This window comes from Homarus americanus, unplaced genomic scaffold (assembly GCF_018991925.1).
Source record: "Homarus americanus isolate GMGI-L3 unplaced genomic scaffold, GMGI_Hamer_2.0 scaffold32583, whole genome shotgun sequence".
NCBI classification, from domain to species: Eukaryota; Metazoa; Arthropoda; class Malacostraca; order Decapoda; family Nephropidae; genus Homarus; species Homarus americanus.
The window spans coordinates 2,412,161-2,427,590 of record NW_024713129.1 but is presented as its reverse complement, the minus strand read 5'-3'; the positions used below and the strand labels follow the sequence as shown (position 1 = coordinate 2,427,590).

General features: G+C 36.6%; 1 protein-coding gene across 1 annotated transcript in view; it reads right to left on the bottom strand.

Moving 5' to 3' along the window:
- The window catches only part of LOC121866172 (proteasome subunit beta type-7-like), a 76,880-nt gene extending 62,130 nt beyond the window's left edge, over positions 1-14,750 (bottom strand). The window contains exon 1 of the mRNA XM_042365777.1: positions 14,612-14,750. Within this exon, the coding sequence (XP_042221711.1) occupies positions 14,612-14,664 (53 nt within the window). The 5' untranslated portion in view covers positions 14,665-14,750. The remainder of the gene's footprint in view (positions 1-14,611) is intronic.
- Positions 14,751-15,430: the final 680 nt, after the last annotated feature.

Below are 15,430 nucleotides of genomic sequence, written 5' to 3'. Positions count from 1 at the left end.
CAAGGGTTCAATCGGTGAGAAGGACGAATTTTATGAGTTTATGTTAGTAGAACTTGATCAATAAACCAGGATTCACATTCGTAACTTATGCTTCTTCAGGTGATTTCGAATTGTTTGAAATTATTGCTTCCAGCAATTTGCCTACAATTGATGTTAAACTGATTGGACGGTAGTTAGAGGATAGTGATCTATCTCCCTTCTTGAAAATTGGTATCATATTCGCTATCCTCCAGGATTCTGGCACTACACCCTTTTTTAATGCCATGTTAAATTAAATTTGCTAAGGGCATACTAAACTCTTCCTTACATTCCTTTAATACTCTGGCAAATATCTCATCGGGACCTGGTGACTTATTAGGCTTTAGCTTGTCTATTTGCTTACTAACATTGTTACTAGTGACTACTATCTCACTAAATCTATTTTCTTCACTATCTCTGTATATAGGTGGTACCTCAGGTATCATGTTTAAATTTTCGGTGTTGAAAAATGTCTGTTCAGGTTCCTGCTCATTTCTCCGTCATTATTAGTCAGCTCGCCGGTATTGGTCCAATCTTGTCTCGTGTTTTAGGCCCAAATGCAAGATCAGCCGTGGTGTATACCATGCTGTAGTACTCTCATGGTTGTTATGCAAGAAGAGTTTTTGGTTAAAAAAAGAAAAATATGTACGATTCGTTATTGGAACATGAGGAAATTTCGTGGTACACGTACCCCCTGTCCGATGATCACTACGAGGGAACTATTTTTGAAACCAAAAGAAAGAAAATTGATTTGGATGGACATAAAATGTATAAATTTGCAAAGGAATAATATTTGTTATATGATATACAGGTTGTACCTCTCTAGTCCGGCATTCTGTGGTCCGGAAGATTTTAGTTTGTCCAATAGGTAGATAGGCAGCTTTTTTTTTTTTTTTTTCTGAATTATTATTATTATTACAGGAGTATTAAATTTTTGCCCCTCAGGCCCTAATGTGGGTCAGTGACCTATTCCCGGGTGGGCTAATCCCCTTAAAAAAAAAAAAGCCGCGGGAAATTAAGGTTTGTTTACATCCGGCAGTTCGGCTGCTCTCTCTCTCTCTGCTTGTCTATACAGAGTACAACATTTAACCCTTCAATATATATGAGCAGTAAATAAGTGTTGCTTTCATATTCTTATGTAGAGTAATGACGATATATTTTCACATGTGCGCACTTACATACGAGCAGTCTCACTTTTTTTTTTTACCATTAATGGTTAGCTACTTATATTGTTCCATTTATTAACATTAAATAACATTACAGGTACTTCAAGCAACCATATTCATTTTTTACATTAATTTTACTACAGCTAAACTCACGGTCTTATTTTCTTCAGTTTTATATGTAGAACCAATCAGTCACTGGTTTCGTAAGCTTTAACATAAACAATGCCGGCAGCCGTCTCGTCTCCTCTAATATTCCACGTATTATTAATAAATTGTATTGTTAATTTTGTACGCACGTAAATTAATTCAATAAAAACAAATTCAGAAACATTAATCAAAATATATATGAACAGTAAATAAGTGTTGCTTTCATATTCTTATGTAAAGTAATGATGATATGTTTTCACGTGTGCGCATGCGCACTTACATATGCGATCTCTCTTTTTTCTTTACCATTATCGTTATCTACTTCTATTGTTCCATTTATTAACATTAAATAACATTACTTAAAACAACCATATTAATTTTACTACAGCTACAACCAAGGTCTTATTTTCTTCAGTTTTATATGTAGAACCAGTCAGTCACTGGTTTTGTAATCAACGAATACAATGCTGTGTCATTTCCTCGTGTGTTTTAATTGCTCATTGTGCACACATAAACATTAATTCAATAAAAAAGACATTCAGTAATAAACAATAATGAATCTTTTGTACATAAGAGAAATGACGCTGTTTACACGATTATGCACGTCGTCTGCACGTTGGCGGGCCGTTCAAACCCGTCGAAATTCAAGTTTCCGCCGTCAAATTTTTTATTTATTTATTTTTTTGTGTTTCAATAAAATACGTTAAGAATTAAAAACTCGCGAAATTTGAGAAGCTACTATACGACATTTAACCCTTCAATATGTCTTCAAAGAGACCATGATGCAGAGAAAGTGGTGCTAGTGCTTCCAGGCATAAGCACAAGTCACTGTCTATCCAGGAAAAGGGTGAATTTCCAAGGTCCGGCAATTTCCATGGTCCGGCACCAGTCAGGTCCCGAGGTTACCGGACTAGAGAGGTACAACCTGTACTCCATATAGAACAGCACATGCAGAATTGTATTGTTCTTTGTAAAAGCGGTCAGTGTTTGTGTACGAAATATGCCGCCAGCCTCTACTTGTCTCATCGCCGTTTATATCCTTCAAATTTGCCTAACCATCATAAAAGGTAAGCCTTTAAGATAACTAATACAACTAATTTATGTGTAGAAATGTATTGAAATCAAATTAAACTAGAAAAAAAGTCGTAAATGGTCTATTTGAAGAGTGGTGAGAACAGCTTCCTCTGGGATGGTGAATGAAATCCTTTATCAGAATTAATATCGACCCAATTTTCGTAATGAGGGCAATTAATAACAGTCCAGCACTACCAAAATAATTATTTCCTTAGTATAAATACTTTGTAGCATAAATTTCACACTTTAATAAGTCCAAATATGCCTGGTAACCAATGCCAGGTGAATCCAAACTGGTCCATCCGTGATGGTCAATGGACGTACTTTATCAGAATTAATATCGACCCAATTTTCGTAATGAGCGCAATTAATAACCGTCCAGCACTACCAAAATAATTATTTCCTTAGTATAATTACTTATTAGCCTAGATTTCATATTTTAATAAGTCCAAATATGCCAGGTAACTACTGTAGTGCTAGGTATTTCCCAGGCATGTTTCATTTGTGCATCAGTTTAACCACAATTTGCTACTAATAAGATAAATTCAGTGACCTAAATTCATGATTTATTTTTTTATTCCCTTAGTGACTCAATGTATTACAAGAAAGAACTACTTTACGACTTGTTTGGGCCAACAGTTGGAGTGGTGATATTAATTAACTTTGCCATTGACAGTATGTCCATGATTTCAACAAAAATGGATAAAACCTTCTAAAGTAAATAGAATTTATGATATTATTATCTTTTTGGCAATCCAGCGAATTTAATGATTTTAATTTGACCGATTTTTACCAGTTAAGTTAGGTTACGTTAGATTAGTTAAGTTGGGTTAGTTAGGTGACATTGAAATTATGTTTTTTCAAATGCCAAGTAGGTGGATGACCTAAACATTAATTTTTTACCAAATTGATTATGAGTAGATCAAAAACATTAGTCTTGTTTTTTTACAAATTCAGACTCAGTAAAGTTCAAATGACAATCACTTCATGATAGATGTTTCACCCTATACACCAAAGCTACTTTATGTAAGAGGAAAAAATTAGCACCAAATTGTATTGTTTAATACCAAAAGAAGTCATTGATGATAATATTTTATAACAATATTTCAGGTATTACCACCTGGTCGTCGGGACGGAACACCGTCGTAAGTCGAGGAGAGACTGTAATACATTTTCATCTTTAAACTCCTTGTATCTTACCTAACTCACCTTGATGCTCTACTCAATTATAGCTAGATGTAATAATTGTAGAAAGTAATCACAGGTATGACTCCCTTTACCGTTAATTGTTTTTATATTACAATTCTTGGATATTCAAAGGTAATGAAATTATGAATCTTCAATAAATGTGATATACGTACATTCTAATGATGACAACAGAAATATGTCAGACTTGACTAATTAACTGTAACCAGAAATTAACCTAAGTGAATTTGTCCTTAATCCAACCTTTAAATTGTGAAAGACAGTATACAGTAAAGGTCCAAAAATCCGGATGCCAGAAATCCGGACTTTTCAAAAACATTTTTTTTAGCGGGCAAATTGTTTAACATTTATTATTACGACACTTCACACTGAAACGCGGGTAGTTTCAACAAAAATATTGTATATTTCCATTCAAGTATTTATTCAAGTCAATTAGGAGGGAAAGTCATTGTTTTCGTCACGATTTTATCCCACTTTCCACTGTAATACGTACGTAATTTCAGCAAAAATACCGGTATTACATTTCCGTGAATGTATTATATCAAGCACAGTATGAAAAGAATATCATTGTAATATAACAGAATTTTAACAGAAAACTATTAAAAAAACGAGTAACATCTCAAGAACATCGGAAGCTTAGGTAAAATCTTTTGTTTTCGTCGTGTATTTTATCCTATTTTACATTGAAATACATCATGTTTCAGCAAAACTACTAGTTATTTCCGAGAATATATTCATTCAGGCGCAGTTTAGGTAAAATATACGTGTGATGTAATAGTTTTTTAACTGAAAACGATTCGAAAAACACGTACCCTCTAGCCCTGTTCAAGGAGAAGACTGGGAGAAGCTGTTTGGTGCTGCAGACGATGACAAGGAAAATGATTTTGATGGATTTTAATGAAAATATTCAGAAATATGATATCGTAGTATTTATTCAAGTCAATTAGGATAGAAAATTATTGTAATACAACAGTTTTTTAACTGATAACCATTCGAAAAGCGATTACGGTAACATCTTTTGAACGAAAGAAAGCGAAAGTCATTGTTTTGTCACGATTTTATCCCACTTTCCACTGTAATACGTACGTCATTTCAGCAAAAATATTACATTTCCGTGAATGCATTATCTCAAGCACAGTATGACTAGAATACCATTGTAATCTAACAATATTTTGAGTCTAACTCTTTCCATTTACAGAGTACTGTACAAGCCCATAATAATGGCTCCTAAAGTAGATAAACTTCGTTGTGTGAAGAGAAAGAAACTAGAACGAGGTGTGAGCAATACTGTTCTAATGGAAACATACGACATTGGAAAGTCTACAATTTATGATATAAAAAAGGCAAAGAATAAAATTCTAGAATTCACAGCTTTTTCATCAAAACTGCTCGTTTTGATAAATGAAGCATGCTATATTTGCTAATGAATAAACTATCAAAATGTACCTGTTCACCTCTTCTTTATTCCTCCTTAAATTTGAATTTTAAAAGTACTGCCTGAGAATCCGGAAAATTCGGATCGGCCCAATCCCCAAGCAGTCCGGATTTTTGGACTTCTACTGTACAGTATTACCCCGCCTAACGCGGTTTCACTTAACGCGTTTTTTCATATACGCGGTGCCTCGCCAGAGCTGAACTTTCACTTAACACGGATTTTTTCCACATATACGCGGTTGCGTGTCCGGCTCGAGACGTTATTTTTAGATTTGCCCCACCCGCCACCCTGCCTGACTGCCTGTTTTAGCTCATAAAATTCATACAAATTACCCGGCCAGAATATAATTTACATTGCTGGAATTCTTATAATTTGGTGATCATTTTGAATATAAACATCATATATTTTGCATTAGACATACAAATTTTAGATAATATGTTTTCTCTAGTAAATATGTTATCTTTTGTGCAAAATATGACATTTATATTCAAAATATTCCTGGTCTTACAAGGAATCCAGCAATGTCAATTATATTATCCTAACTTTAGTTTGAGGTATTATTTATTACTAAAAAGTTAAATATTCTGGTTTCCCCATACATCTCCTTGGGACGGTTGGTGGGGGGTGGGGGGAGGGACCGACCGACCATCTGTTACCCTGTGAAGAATATTTTTTTTTTTATTAACTGAAGATATTTGTTTTAGCTCATAAAATTCATACAAATTACCCGGTCAGAATATAATTTACATTGCTGGAATTCTTATAATTTGATGATCATTTTGAATATAAACATCATATATATTGTATCAGACATACAAATTTTAGATAAAATGTTTTCTCTAGTAAATATGTTATCTTTTGTGCAAAATATATGACATTTATATTCAAAATATTCCTGGTCTTACAAGGAATCCAGCAATGTCAATTATATTATCCTAACTTTAATCTGAGGTAGTATTTAATACAAAATGTTAAAATTTATTTTTTTCACCCACTCTTTCTCTTGGTGGGAGGTGGGGGGGAGGGTTGGGACTGACCGCGCGGTTGGAAGAGGGGGGGAGGCAAGGTGCGGTACTTTGATTGACAGATAGTGTCGTGAAGAATATTTTTTTTTTTATTAACTGAAGATATTTGTTTTAGCTCATAAAATTCATACAAATTACCCGACCAGAATATAATTTACATTGCTGGAATTCTTATAATTTGGTGATCATTTTGAATATAAACATCATATATTTTGCATTAGACATACAAATTTTAGATAAAATGTTTTCTCGAGTAAATATGTTATCTTTTGTGCAAAATATATGACATTTATATTCAAAATATTCCTGGTCTTACAAGGAATCCAGCAATGTCAATTATATTATCCTAACTTTAGTTTGAGGTATTATTTATTACTATACCTGGTTTTCCCCCAAAAATTTCTCAGAGGGAAGAGCCAGCAGTGTAGTGTGAGAAGAGGGGGAGGGAGTTGAGTCCATTATTTGAATGGACATTAACTTGGCGACTGTATTTCTCTATTTCTCTTAAGTATTAATTGTGTGCATGTACCATCATAAAATTAAGATGTTATTTTTACTACAACATAGTTATGTGTCTTCAAAAAGTGGAGTTTGGGGGTCGGGCTGGTTTCTATTGGAATTAATCCCATATGTTCTGTTGTTCACTTAACGCGGGACCCTCTGGGTTCTATTGACCGCGTTAAGTGGGGTACAACTGTACTTTATTTTATGATAGTTAAGTCAGTTTCCAGTTAGGTTAAGTTAGGTTAACATTTTTATATAGATCATTAAAATTTAAAAGGGGTTATAATTTTTGTTCTCTGAATTTCTCAAAAAAAAAAAAAAAAAAAGATCAAAGTTTTGGAATCACCATAACAATATACACTACAATACAATACATTAAAAAAAACAACAATATTTTTTTTAGTGTGTGTTGCATATCAAACCAAACAAATCTGAGTTTCCTTTGGAATTTTTTATTTTTATTTTTTTTTAACAGACAAAATTACCCTCAATATTTAGATGTTGGAAACTTATAAATATTAACCCTCATAAATATAGATGTTTCAAAATTCGCAAATTTAACTAACACAATATTAATGACTTTATTTTCAATTACAGGTAGAGATACAGCTGACTATTCACCTTTCACCACCAATACTGAAGAAATAAATCTTGGTATCATTTGATTGATGGGGATTTTTTCCGGTTCCAGGGAAGATTTTGGAATTTGCTTTCTAACCTAACCTCGGAACTGGTTAGCAGACTCAGAACAGAAATATTTGGAGACTTTCCGTAAAATCCCCAAATTACTCATAGACCAGAAAAAATGAAGTTTCTGGAATTTTCTGAACATATACCTTGGAGAAATCATAACGTACTGTATGCCTTAATTATTATTATTTTTTTTTATTTTACACTCTGCATACATGCGTGGATATTACGTATTAATGTATTTGTGAAATTTGTGGATGATTTTTCTTTTAAAATACTTTACTCTTGATCATCCATATATTATAACATATCCTGCTTTTAATAAAGGCTATATTCTGAAATAAGCATTATCATTGTATTTTTATCCTTATTATTATTACAGTTTATATTAAACATTAAAAAATGCAGGAATGATTTGCAATTAACATTGCAGACTGTATTGAGGATATTTTCAAACCATTTAATTATCATCTTGTTCTATGTTTAATATTATTAGTCTCTGATTAGTTGGTAGACTTTCATGACTGTACCTACTGTATACAGGTTCCATGATATTTCCTCACAAGATGAACCTAATCTAACCTAACATGTCTTCATTTCCATAATAGTTGAGTATATGCCTTGTAAACAAATGTCTGCACACTATCTATATGAAGGCTTTCTGGTGAGGATCTATACACAGTATTTACATGGACAGTCAACCCTCGCTTTACGCGTTTCCACGTTTACGCGGTACCCTGCCGAAACCGGAATGCTCACTTTCCGCGGTGCGTGTACCCCTTTACGCGGAGAGCAGCTGGCGGTCCTCTCACGCCGCGCCATTTTTGGATCCAAACCTCCCACCATCCGCCATGTTGTGTAAGCAGCGCGAGTAGGTTGCGCAGTGTATGTCTTTGTTGCGTTATCGGTTACGTCATATGACGTAGCGGACTGTGATTGGGCAAAGCATCCTTACCTCCCTCCCTGCTAGCTGTGATTGGTTTAATGTAGTACTATGACGTGCTCCGCCGCGGGAGCGTTCAAGCCCCTCGACCTACCGCTTCAGTTACACCCCTCCAGGCTACACCGTGTATATCGGTATCCATTGTTCCATAAGAATGGCTTCCACCGGACCACCACCACCACAAAGAAACCTTGCATTACCTGGACCCAGCCGCCCTAAGCCAAAGAAGACACGACACTCGTTAAGCTACGAAATTAAATATAAGATCATACAAGAGTTGGAGAAAGGAACAAGACAGGTTGATCTCGTGCGCCAGCATGGTGTTAACGAGTCTACGATCAGGACAATTAAGAAGGATGCAGCCAAGATAAAGGAGCACATGAACATCACAAAGTCTACAGGTGCTTCTATGATCAAGTATTGCCACAACCAGGTGCTTCTCAAGACGGAAAAATTACTTGTGAGCTACTTGGTGCGTCAGGCGCGACGGAACATGGCGGTCGACACGCGCTCTGTTAAGGAGTACGCACGTGAACTGTACATTGCAGTGTCACGAAAGATGGGAATTACAGAGCCCAAACCCTTTAATGCTTCCTCTGGGTGGTTACAGAGGTTTAAGAAGAGGAACAAGATCACCAATATCAACATTAGTGGTGAAGAAGCTAGTGCTGACCGTGTTGCGGCTAGGGAATTTCCTCCGTTTTTACGTGAGATTATGGAAGGACAGTACACCGACGACCAGGTGTTTAACATGGACGAATCTGGTGTTTTTTGGAAAAAGCTACCTTCCAAGACCTTCGTTGTGAAGAATGCAAGCAAGTGTCGGGGCCGGAAGTTGCAGAAGGCGTGCATCACCATCCTGTTTACCACCAATGCCTCCGGTACCTGTAAGCTCAAGTTATCGATGATCCACACAGCACGCAAGCCGCACGCCTACAAGAGCATGGACATGACCAAGCTAAATGTCCACTGGCTGACCGACGTAAGGCGTGGATGTTCTCTCCTGGTTTGATGACTGTTTCATTCCCGATGTGAAGAAATTCTGTGAGCAACAATGTGCCATTCAAGATTTTGTTGCTGCTGGACAACACACCAGGACACTCGCCCCTACTGTTAGATCGTCACCCCAACGTAAAAGTGGTTTTCCTTCCTCCCAACACTACGTCTATATTACAGCCCATGGACCAAGAATTGATCTGTAATGTAAAAGCTGCATTCTCTGCTAAAAAATTCAACCTCCTGAACGACTACACCAACACCAAGGAAGAGTTGCGTAACCTGAGTGACACCAACACCGATAGCAAGAGCGAAGACAACGAGAATCAACAGTTGGCAGAGCAAGAAGTACCTTTAAAACAATTCTGGAGAACATTCAACGTCAAGAAAGCTGTGGACTTCTTGGTGGAGACATGGGATCAGCTGTCTGTAGCAACTGTTCGTCACGCATGGAGACATGTGTTGCAAGGCATTCCAGGTGTTAGGCAGAGTAAATCTGTGACTGGTGAGGTTCAGACTGTTGCAGTAGCAGTGGACCTTGCCAGAGAAGCTGCGCAGTGTGTTACAGTTGCAGGCTTCTCCGAGACCATCAACGACGACATCCTGGAGGTGATAAGGGATCCTCATGTGACTACCGACGAGATGGTAGATGATGATGACGTCAGTGAAGAGGCAGGTGGTGCGTCACCCCAAGAAGAACGCCACTTATCCCATAGTAATGTTAGGGGTGCCATCGAGTGTATTGAGAAAGTCAAGCCCCTCCTTTCCGACGACCCTGACGCAAACAGGTATGAAATCTTCACTACCCAGCTGTTGCAGACTATGGAGCCCTACGTCAAGGTTTATCACGACAACACAAACACCAGCCGTCAGCAAAGCATAACAGAGTTCTTCGCCCGCAACCCACCACAGCCAGCCCAAGCCAGTGATAGTGACAGAGGCAGAGGCAGTGATGATGACTTTGAGGGATTTGTCAGGGAGGCACTAGTAAGTGTAGATGACACCGATGAAGACTCACCTAAGGGCCAGTAGCCTGCCCTCTGCCTCGGAACCAGCCTCCATTCCCCTACGCCGACCCACCTCTTCTACTAACGTAAGTGTTAACCCCAACCTTGTTTTTTTCTAACCTAACCTTCAGTTTATTCTTCTCTTATTGACTGTTCCCTTCTATATTATGTGTGGGTGAATACCATCAAAAGTTAAGATGTTATTTTTAGTAAAACGTATGTATTGTGTCAGGAAAAAGTGGAGTTTGGGGGTCGGCCCGGTCTCTATTTCAATTAATCCCATATGTTATGTTGTTCACTTTACGCGTTTCTCACTATACGCGGGCCACAGTGGGTTGAATTAACCGCGTAAAGTGAGGGTTCACTGTAATATTTTTCCAAATAAAAGACTTTTTAAACAACAGAGACTTTTCTTCGACTTCTGGTTTAGTCCATGTCTTAACATATTGTATACATTTTTACTCCTGACATTGGGAAAGTGTTCATGTCTTGTTTTTTTGAAAGGGTATTTATTGCATTACTATAATCAGGTGGAGAAAAGGAGGAAACATTATCTCAAGTTTTCATATCTTGTAGATAACTGGCCTTGTATAATATGAAAGTAAAAATTTTGGTACCTGTATAAAGAAATTTCCTGTTTGATAGAAAACTAACAGTTATGGTGATATTTTTTCAAGATTTTATCCCAATTCATCTGTACAGAGAGTTCATCACTGTCATAACAAAATTATAATACCTAATATTGTACTTTGCTATATTCTACTGACTTCATCCACAGAACAGGCCATAGTTCTCTTTATTACACTCACCCAACCCCAAGTTATTGTTAGATTTAATAAGGATAAAGAAGAAAGGAACAGATATTACACTCAATTCCTACGTTTTTATGGTTGTCACAGGCTTTATTTACCTATATTCACTGTAAATGATCGTATTTTATTCCCAGAATTGGCTTATCATCCAAGAAAATAGGAAAATGAGGTGCACCTTCGCTTGGGATTCAAGTTTTTCATGCTCGTAAATCGTGTAGCAAGAGCAAACGTTTCGTGCCACTGACAACGTTTTCAGGGTACAAGCATACCAACCCCAAAGTCTTCCGCCAGTTGGTACACCTGACTACACTACGATGACGTAGTAACAACAAACGACAGTCGGGTACCACCATGGCCCATCTTGAATAATCACAAAATTTTCACTCCATTGTATTACCACCGCCGAGATACCATGGCATGGTGTACACCACGGCTGATCTTGCATTTGGGCCTTAGTTTGATACATCTGAAAGAATCCCTTGGGGTTTGACTTTGCCTCCCATGCTACCTTCATTTCATTATTTGTCTTTACTTTTCTTATCTCGGTCTTAGCCCTACTGGCCAGTACCTTATAATAATCTCAGAGGTAAACTTCATCACGATTTATTCTCCTACCTATAGCCTTCCTTTGGCCAATAATATTCTTTAAATAATTATTTATCCATTTGGGGTCATTGTTATTTGATCCGAGTTTTCTGTATGGTATGTTCTGCCTTTGTGCATTAAGTAACTCATATCGTTGTCAGGTTTCCAGGAAAAGTGATCTAATTGTGAACTAAATAAAAAATTATATATATAGTATAAAAGAAAAGAGATTACCTCTTCCACATGTGTACATTAATATATTAATAAGATAGAATGAAAAGATAATAATAACAAATCAATTCCCCTTCCCCTTACAATATATGAAGCTTTTTTATCATTGTACTTTTACCATTCAGGCAAAAATTTTTAAACTTTTACTTTTTAGTCCGAGTTCGTTAATCTAAGTGGTCCGAGTTGGTTATCCGAGATGGTACGAGTTGGTATTTGATGATCTGCGGTGGACTGTAACCCCCCCCCCCCCCAAAAAAAACCCAACCTAACCTAACCTCTTTTTCCCTCTTACCTTAATCTGAAGAAAAATCAGGCCAAATGTGCTGTTCTTCATGCAGTGTACACTGATTATTACACTTTGGACAAATAACATTGTTCGGTAATACACTGTGTTTTCTAAAAAATGAAATGGCTCACTATTTTTTTTTTTTTGACGAAACTGAGCAATTGACGTAAAATAATCTCTATCACAATGTCGGCACAGCTTTTCAACCTGTTTAGCCATATCTTGTACTGAAAATTCAAATCTCCGCTCCCGAAACACCCACGCTTTGTTCATTGGCTAAGACAAAAAACCCTTGCCCAATTATGTCTCATATCGCTACAGCCAATAAGAAACTCCCACACCAACCCCCGCACATGCGCTGTTGACCCTTAAGAAGCCAACACGGAGGTAAGGAGCACTGTTTGATAGGTAGTCAGACCTTCTCTGTGAGACGTAAACAACAAATGGCAACACTTGTGACTGCCGAAATCTAATAATATTGAAAAATAAATATCTTGGTTATCCTTAATTTCCAGCTGAAATATCAGAGAAGAAAAGGGTCTTAGAACTGTCTAAACATTGCAAAATACATATTAATAACAGCGAGAGAAAGACCGGTGCATAAAGAAAAATTCACCGTACTTTCTGTTTAATATGGCAGGGGTCGGCTCGGAAGTTAGGTTAGGTAGGTTCCTTTGGTTTGTTAGGTCAGGTTTCTGTGTGAGGAAAGGGGGTTTAACTCCAAGACGACTCATTTCCGAAAGAAATGAAGGTCAAACTCGAATGAATCACACCAACTACCATGGGAAAAACAAAAATTCGCGGTAGAACAGTAGTTGGGGCTGAAACTGCAAATTTACTGGTTTGTTCGCTGGTAATGGACGATTATCCAATCAGTGCGCTTACGGTAAAATATCCACTGCCTAAATGGGAATGAAATAAAAAACTTCTGATGTTTTCTTAAATTTCCATGTTCTCAGACATTACCGTATAAGACATCGATCAACAGCAGTTATTTAAGCAATCAAACAACTTTTAAATAGTAATTCGATTTAAACCAAGTAGAGCCAAAAACAAAATGGATTGTTTTCATTAATTCCCAGAGAATGATTTCGGTACTTTTGCGTTTACACACCACACATTCCTACCACTAATCTATTATCATATTCGAATAAGACATCTAATTATAAGATAATTTTCATCTATTACATTACCAGCGGAAATGTATAATAACGGAGAAAGCGTATCCAAAATTTTCTCTATTTTCTTCCATTAATCTTGCACCATTATCGCCTACCTCACCTCCCACAGTGTGTCTCCTTCATAAATCATCATGCGCATGCGTTCCCGTACACGTCACGCGGCCAATCAAAAGCATTTTTGTTTTTGCAACCAACTAAAATGATTTTGGGTTTAATTCCCGGTATTTTGGCCCAATCAAATTCGAGTATAATTCTGGGTCTCTCATATTTCAAAATTCAAATTCAGTTCCGACCATGGAAGTCTGCGATGGGTGTCACTTAAATTATATGGAGCTAATTGCAAGTTTTGGGGAAAAAACGAAAAAACTATAGCATTTTTTTGATCGCATGGTGTTCTTCCAATCTCGGTAAAGTGTCCTAAGTGCAAAGAACATATGTGGAATCAACGTCAGCAACCAGGCCAATAAGGTAAGAAATAGGCGGTCCGACTAATTACCTAAATGTAGCCACAATGAAGTCAAATACTGGTCCTACATGAATAAATCGGACTGCCAACCACTTCTCGACTAGTATCTGGTGTCACAGTCACAAAAAATTGGAAAATTTAATTTAAACCGAGTTAATAGATCGCGTGCTTGTACCGAGGGAGCGAGTAATTACCCAAATGAACCCAAATGTAGTCGCAATGAAGTCAAAGGATGGTTCTACAAGCGTAAATCGGGCTGTGAATCACTTCTCGATTATTATTTGGTGTCATAAAGTCACAAAAAATTGGTTAACTTAATTTAATCTGAGTTGTGTTAGGTTAGGTACATGCACTCGATCTATTAACTCAGATTAAATTAAGTTTACCAATTTTTTGTGACTTCGTGACACCAAATACTAGTCGAGAAGTGGTTGGCAGTCCGATTTATTCACGTAGGACCAGTATTTGACTTCATTGCGGCTACATTTGGGTACATTTGGGTAATTAGTCGGACCCAGAAATAGGTGATTCCATCATATGGTGAGTCGGTTAGGTTTGGTTTTTGTTTTTCTAGTTGTTTTTGGTGTATTTTTATTCGCTAAGCCATTATTTTTTTCGGAAAATGTCCAACGAAAAACATTCGATACAAAAACCCGGCTAATTTCCGCCACAAATGAAGGTCATATTCGGTCTGAACACACACACAAATACACTAGAAAAATATATTTTTGACTTCTAACAGTGTGGTGTGCAAGTGCAAATTTACATTGCTTTCAACGTTCACAATATTGTTCAAATGTTCAATAATATAACCTCTCTAATATTTTGTCAACACTTACCTTGCAAAGTTACTGAATTGAAACCCAGGATATGTCTCCTCTACTTCTTCCATTTCTGTGAATAAAGACAGACAGTGAACTCCGACAGTCACAACAGCTAACACACAAGATGACAAACTTAGCTCGGGACCAAACAGACTAGGTCAGGGTCTTGACGTAGAGGTATGTTCTACCTCACGACTTTAAAAAAGTTAGACAAACAGATATATATTTACCAATTAGTAAATTTTAATAATGTATAATAACTGCCTTATCAATTCTGTGTCAATAAAAAGATACTAAATAAAATGTATTTCATATCATTTTAAATTCAAAATACCTTGTTTATGAGCAGGAATAAAACCCCGACTGAACATAGTTCGTCGACTAAAATTAAGCCATAGATACTATTATGAAATAAAAATTAAAAATTAATTAAAATATCCATATATATATATATATATATATATATATATATATATATATATATATATATATATATATATATATATATATATTAAACCAGTTTAATTCTTCGGTATCATATGAATGAAATTCAGATGATATTATGGGTTAAATTACCTCGAAAAACGGACTCCCCTGCTTTCATTTGCATTTGAATAATCTTTCTACGGTAGACAGCAGCGGGAACAGGACTGGAAAGATGTTGTAGGGTTTGTGATATTATGTGGTCTAGCACTCAGGACGGGATTGATGGAAACTCTAAGGTGGTGGTTTTCTTATATAAAATAAAATATATTATATGAAAGACAGTCTGGTGCTGAAGATGCCGTGTGACGAGAAGCTTGCTCAGAAGACACGTTCAGTGAGTAGCGTGAT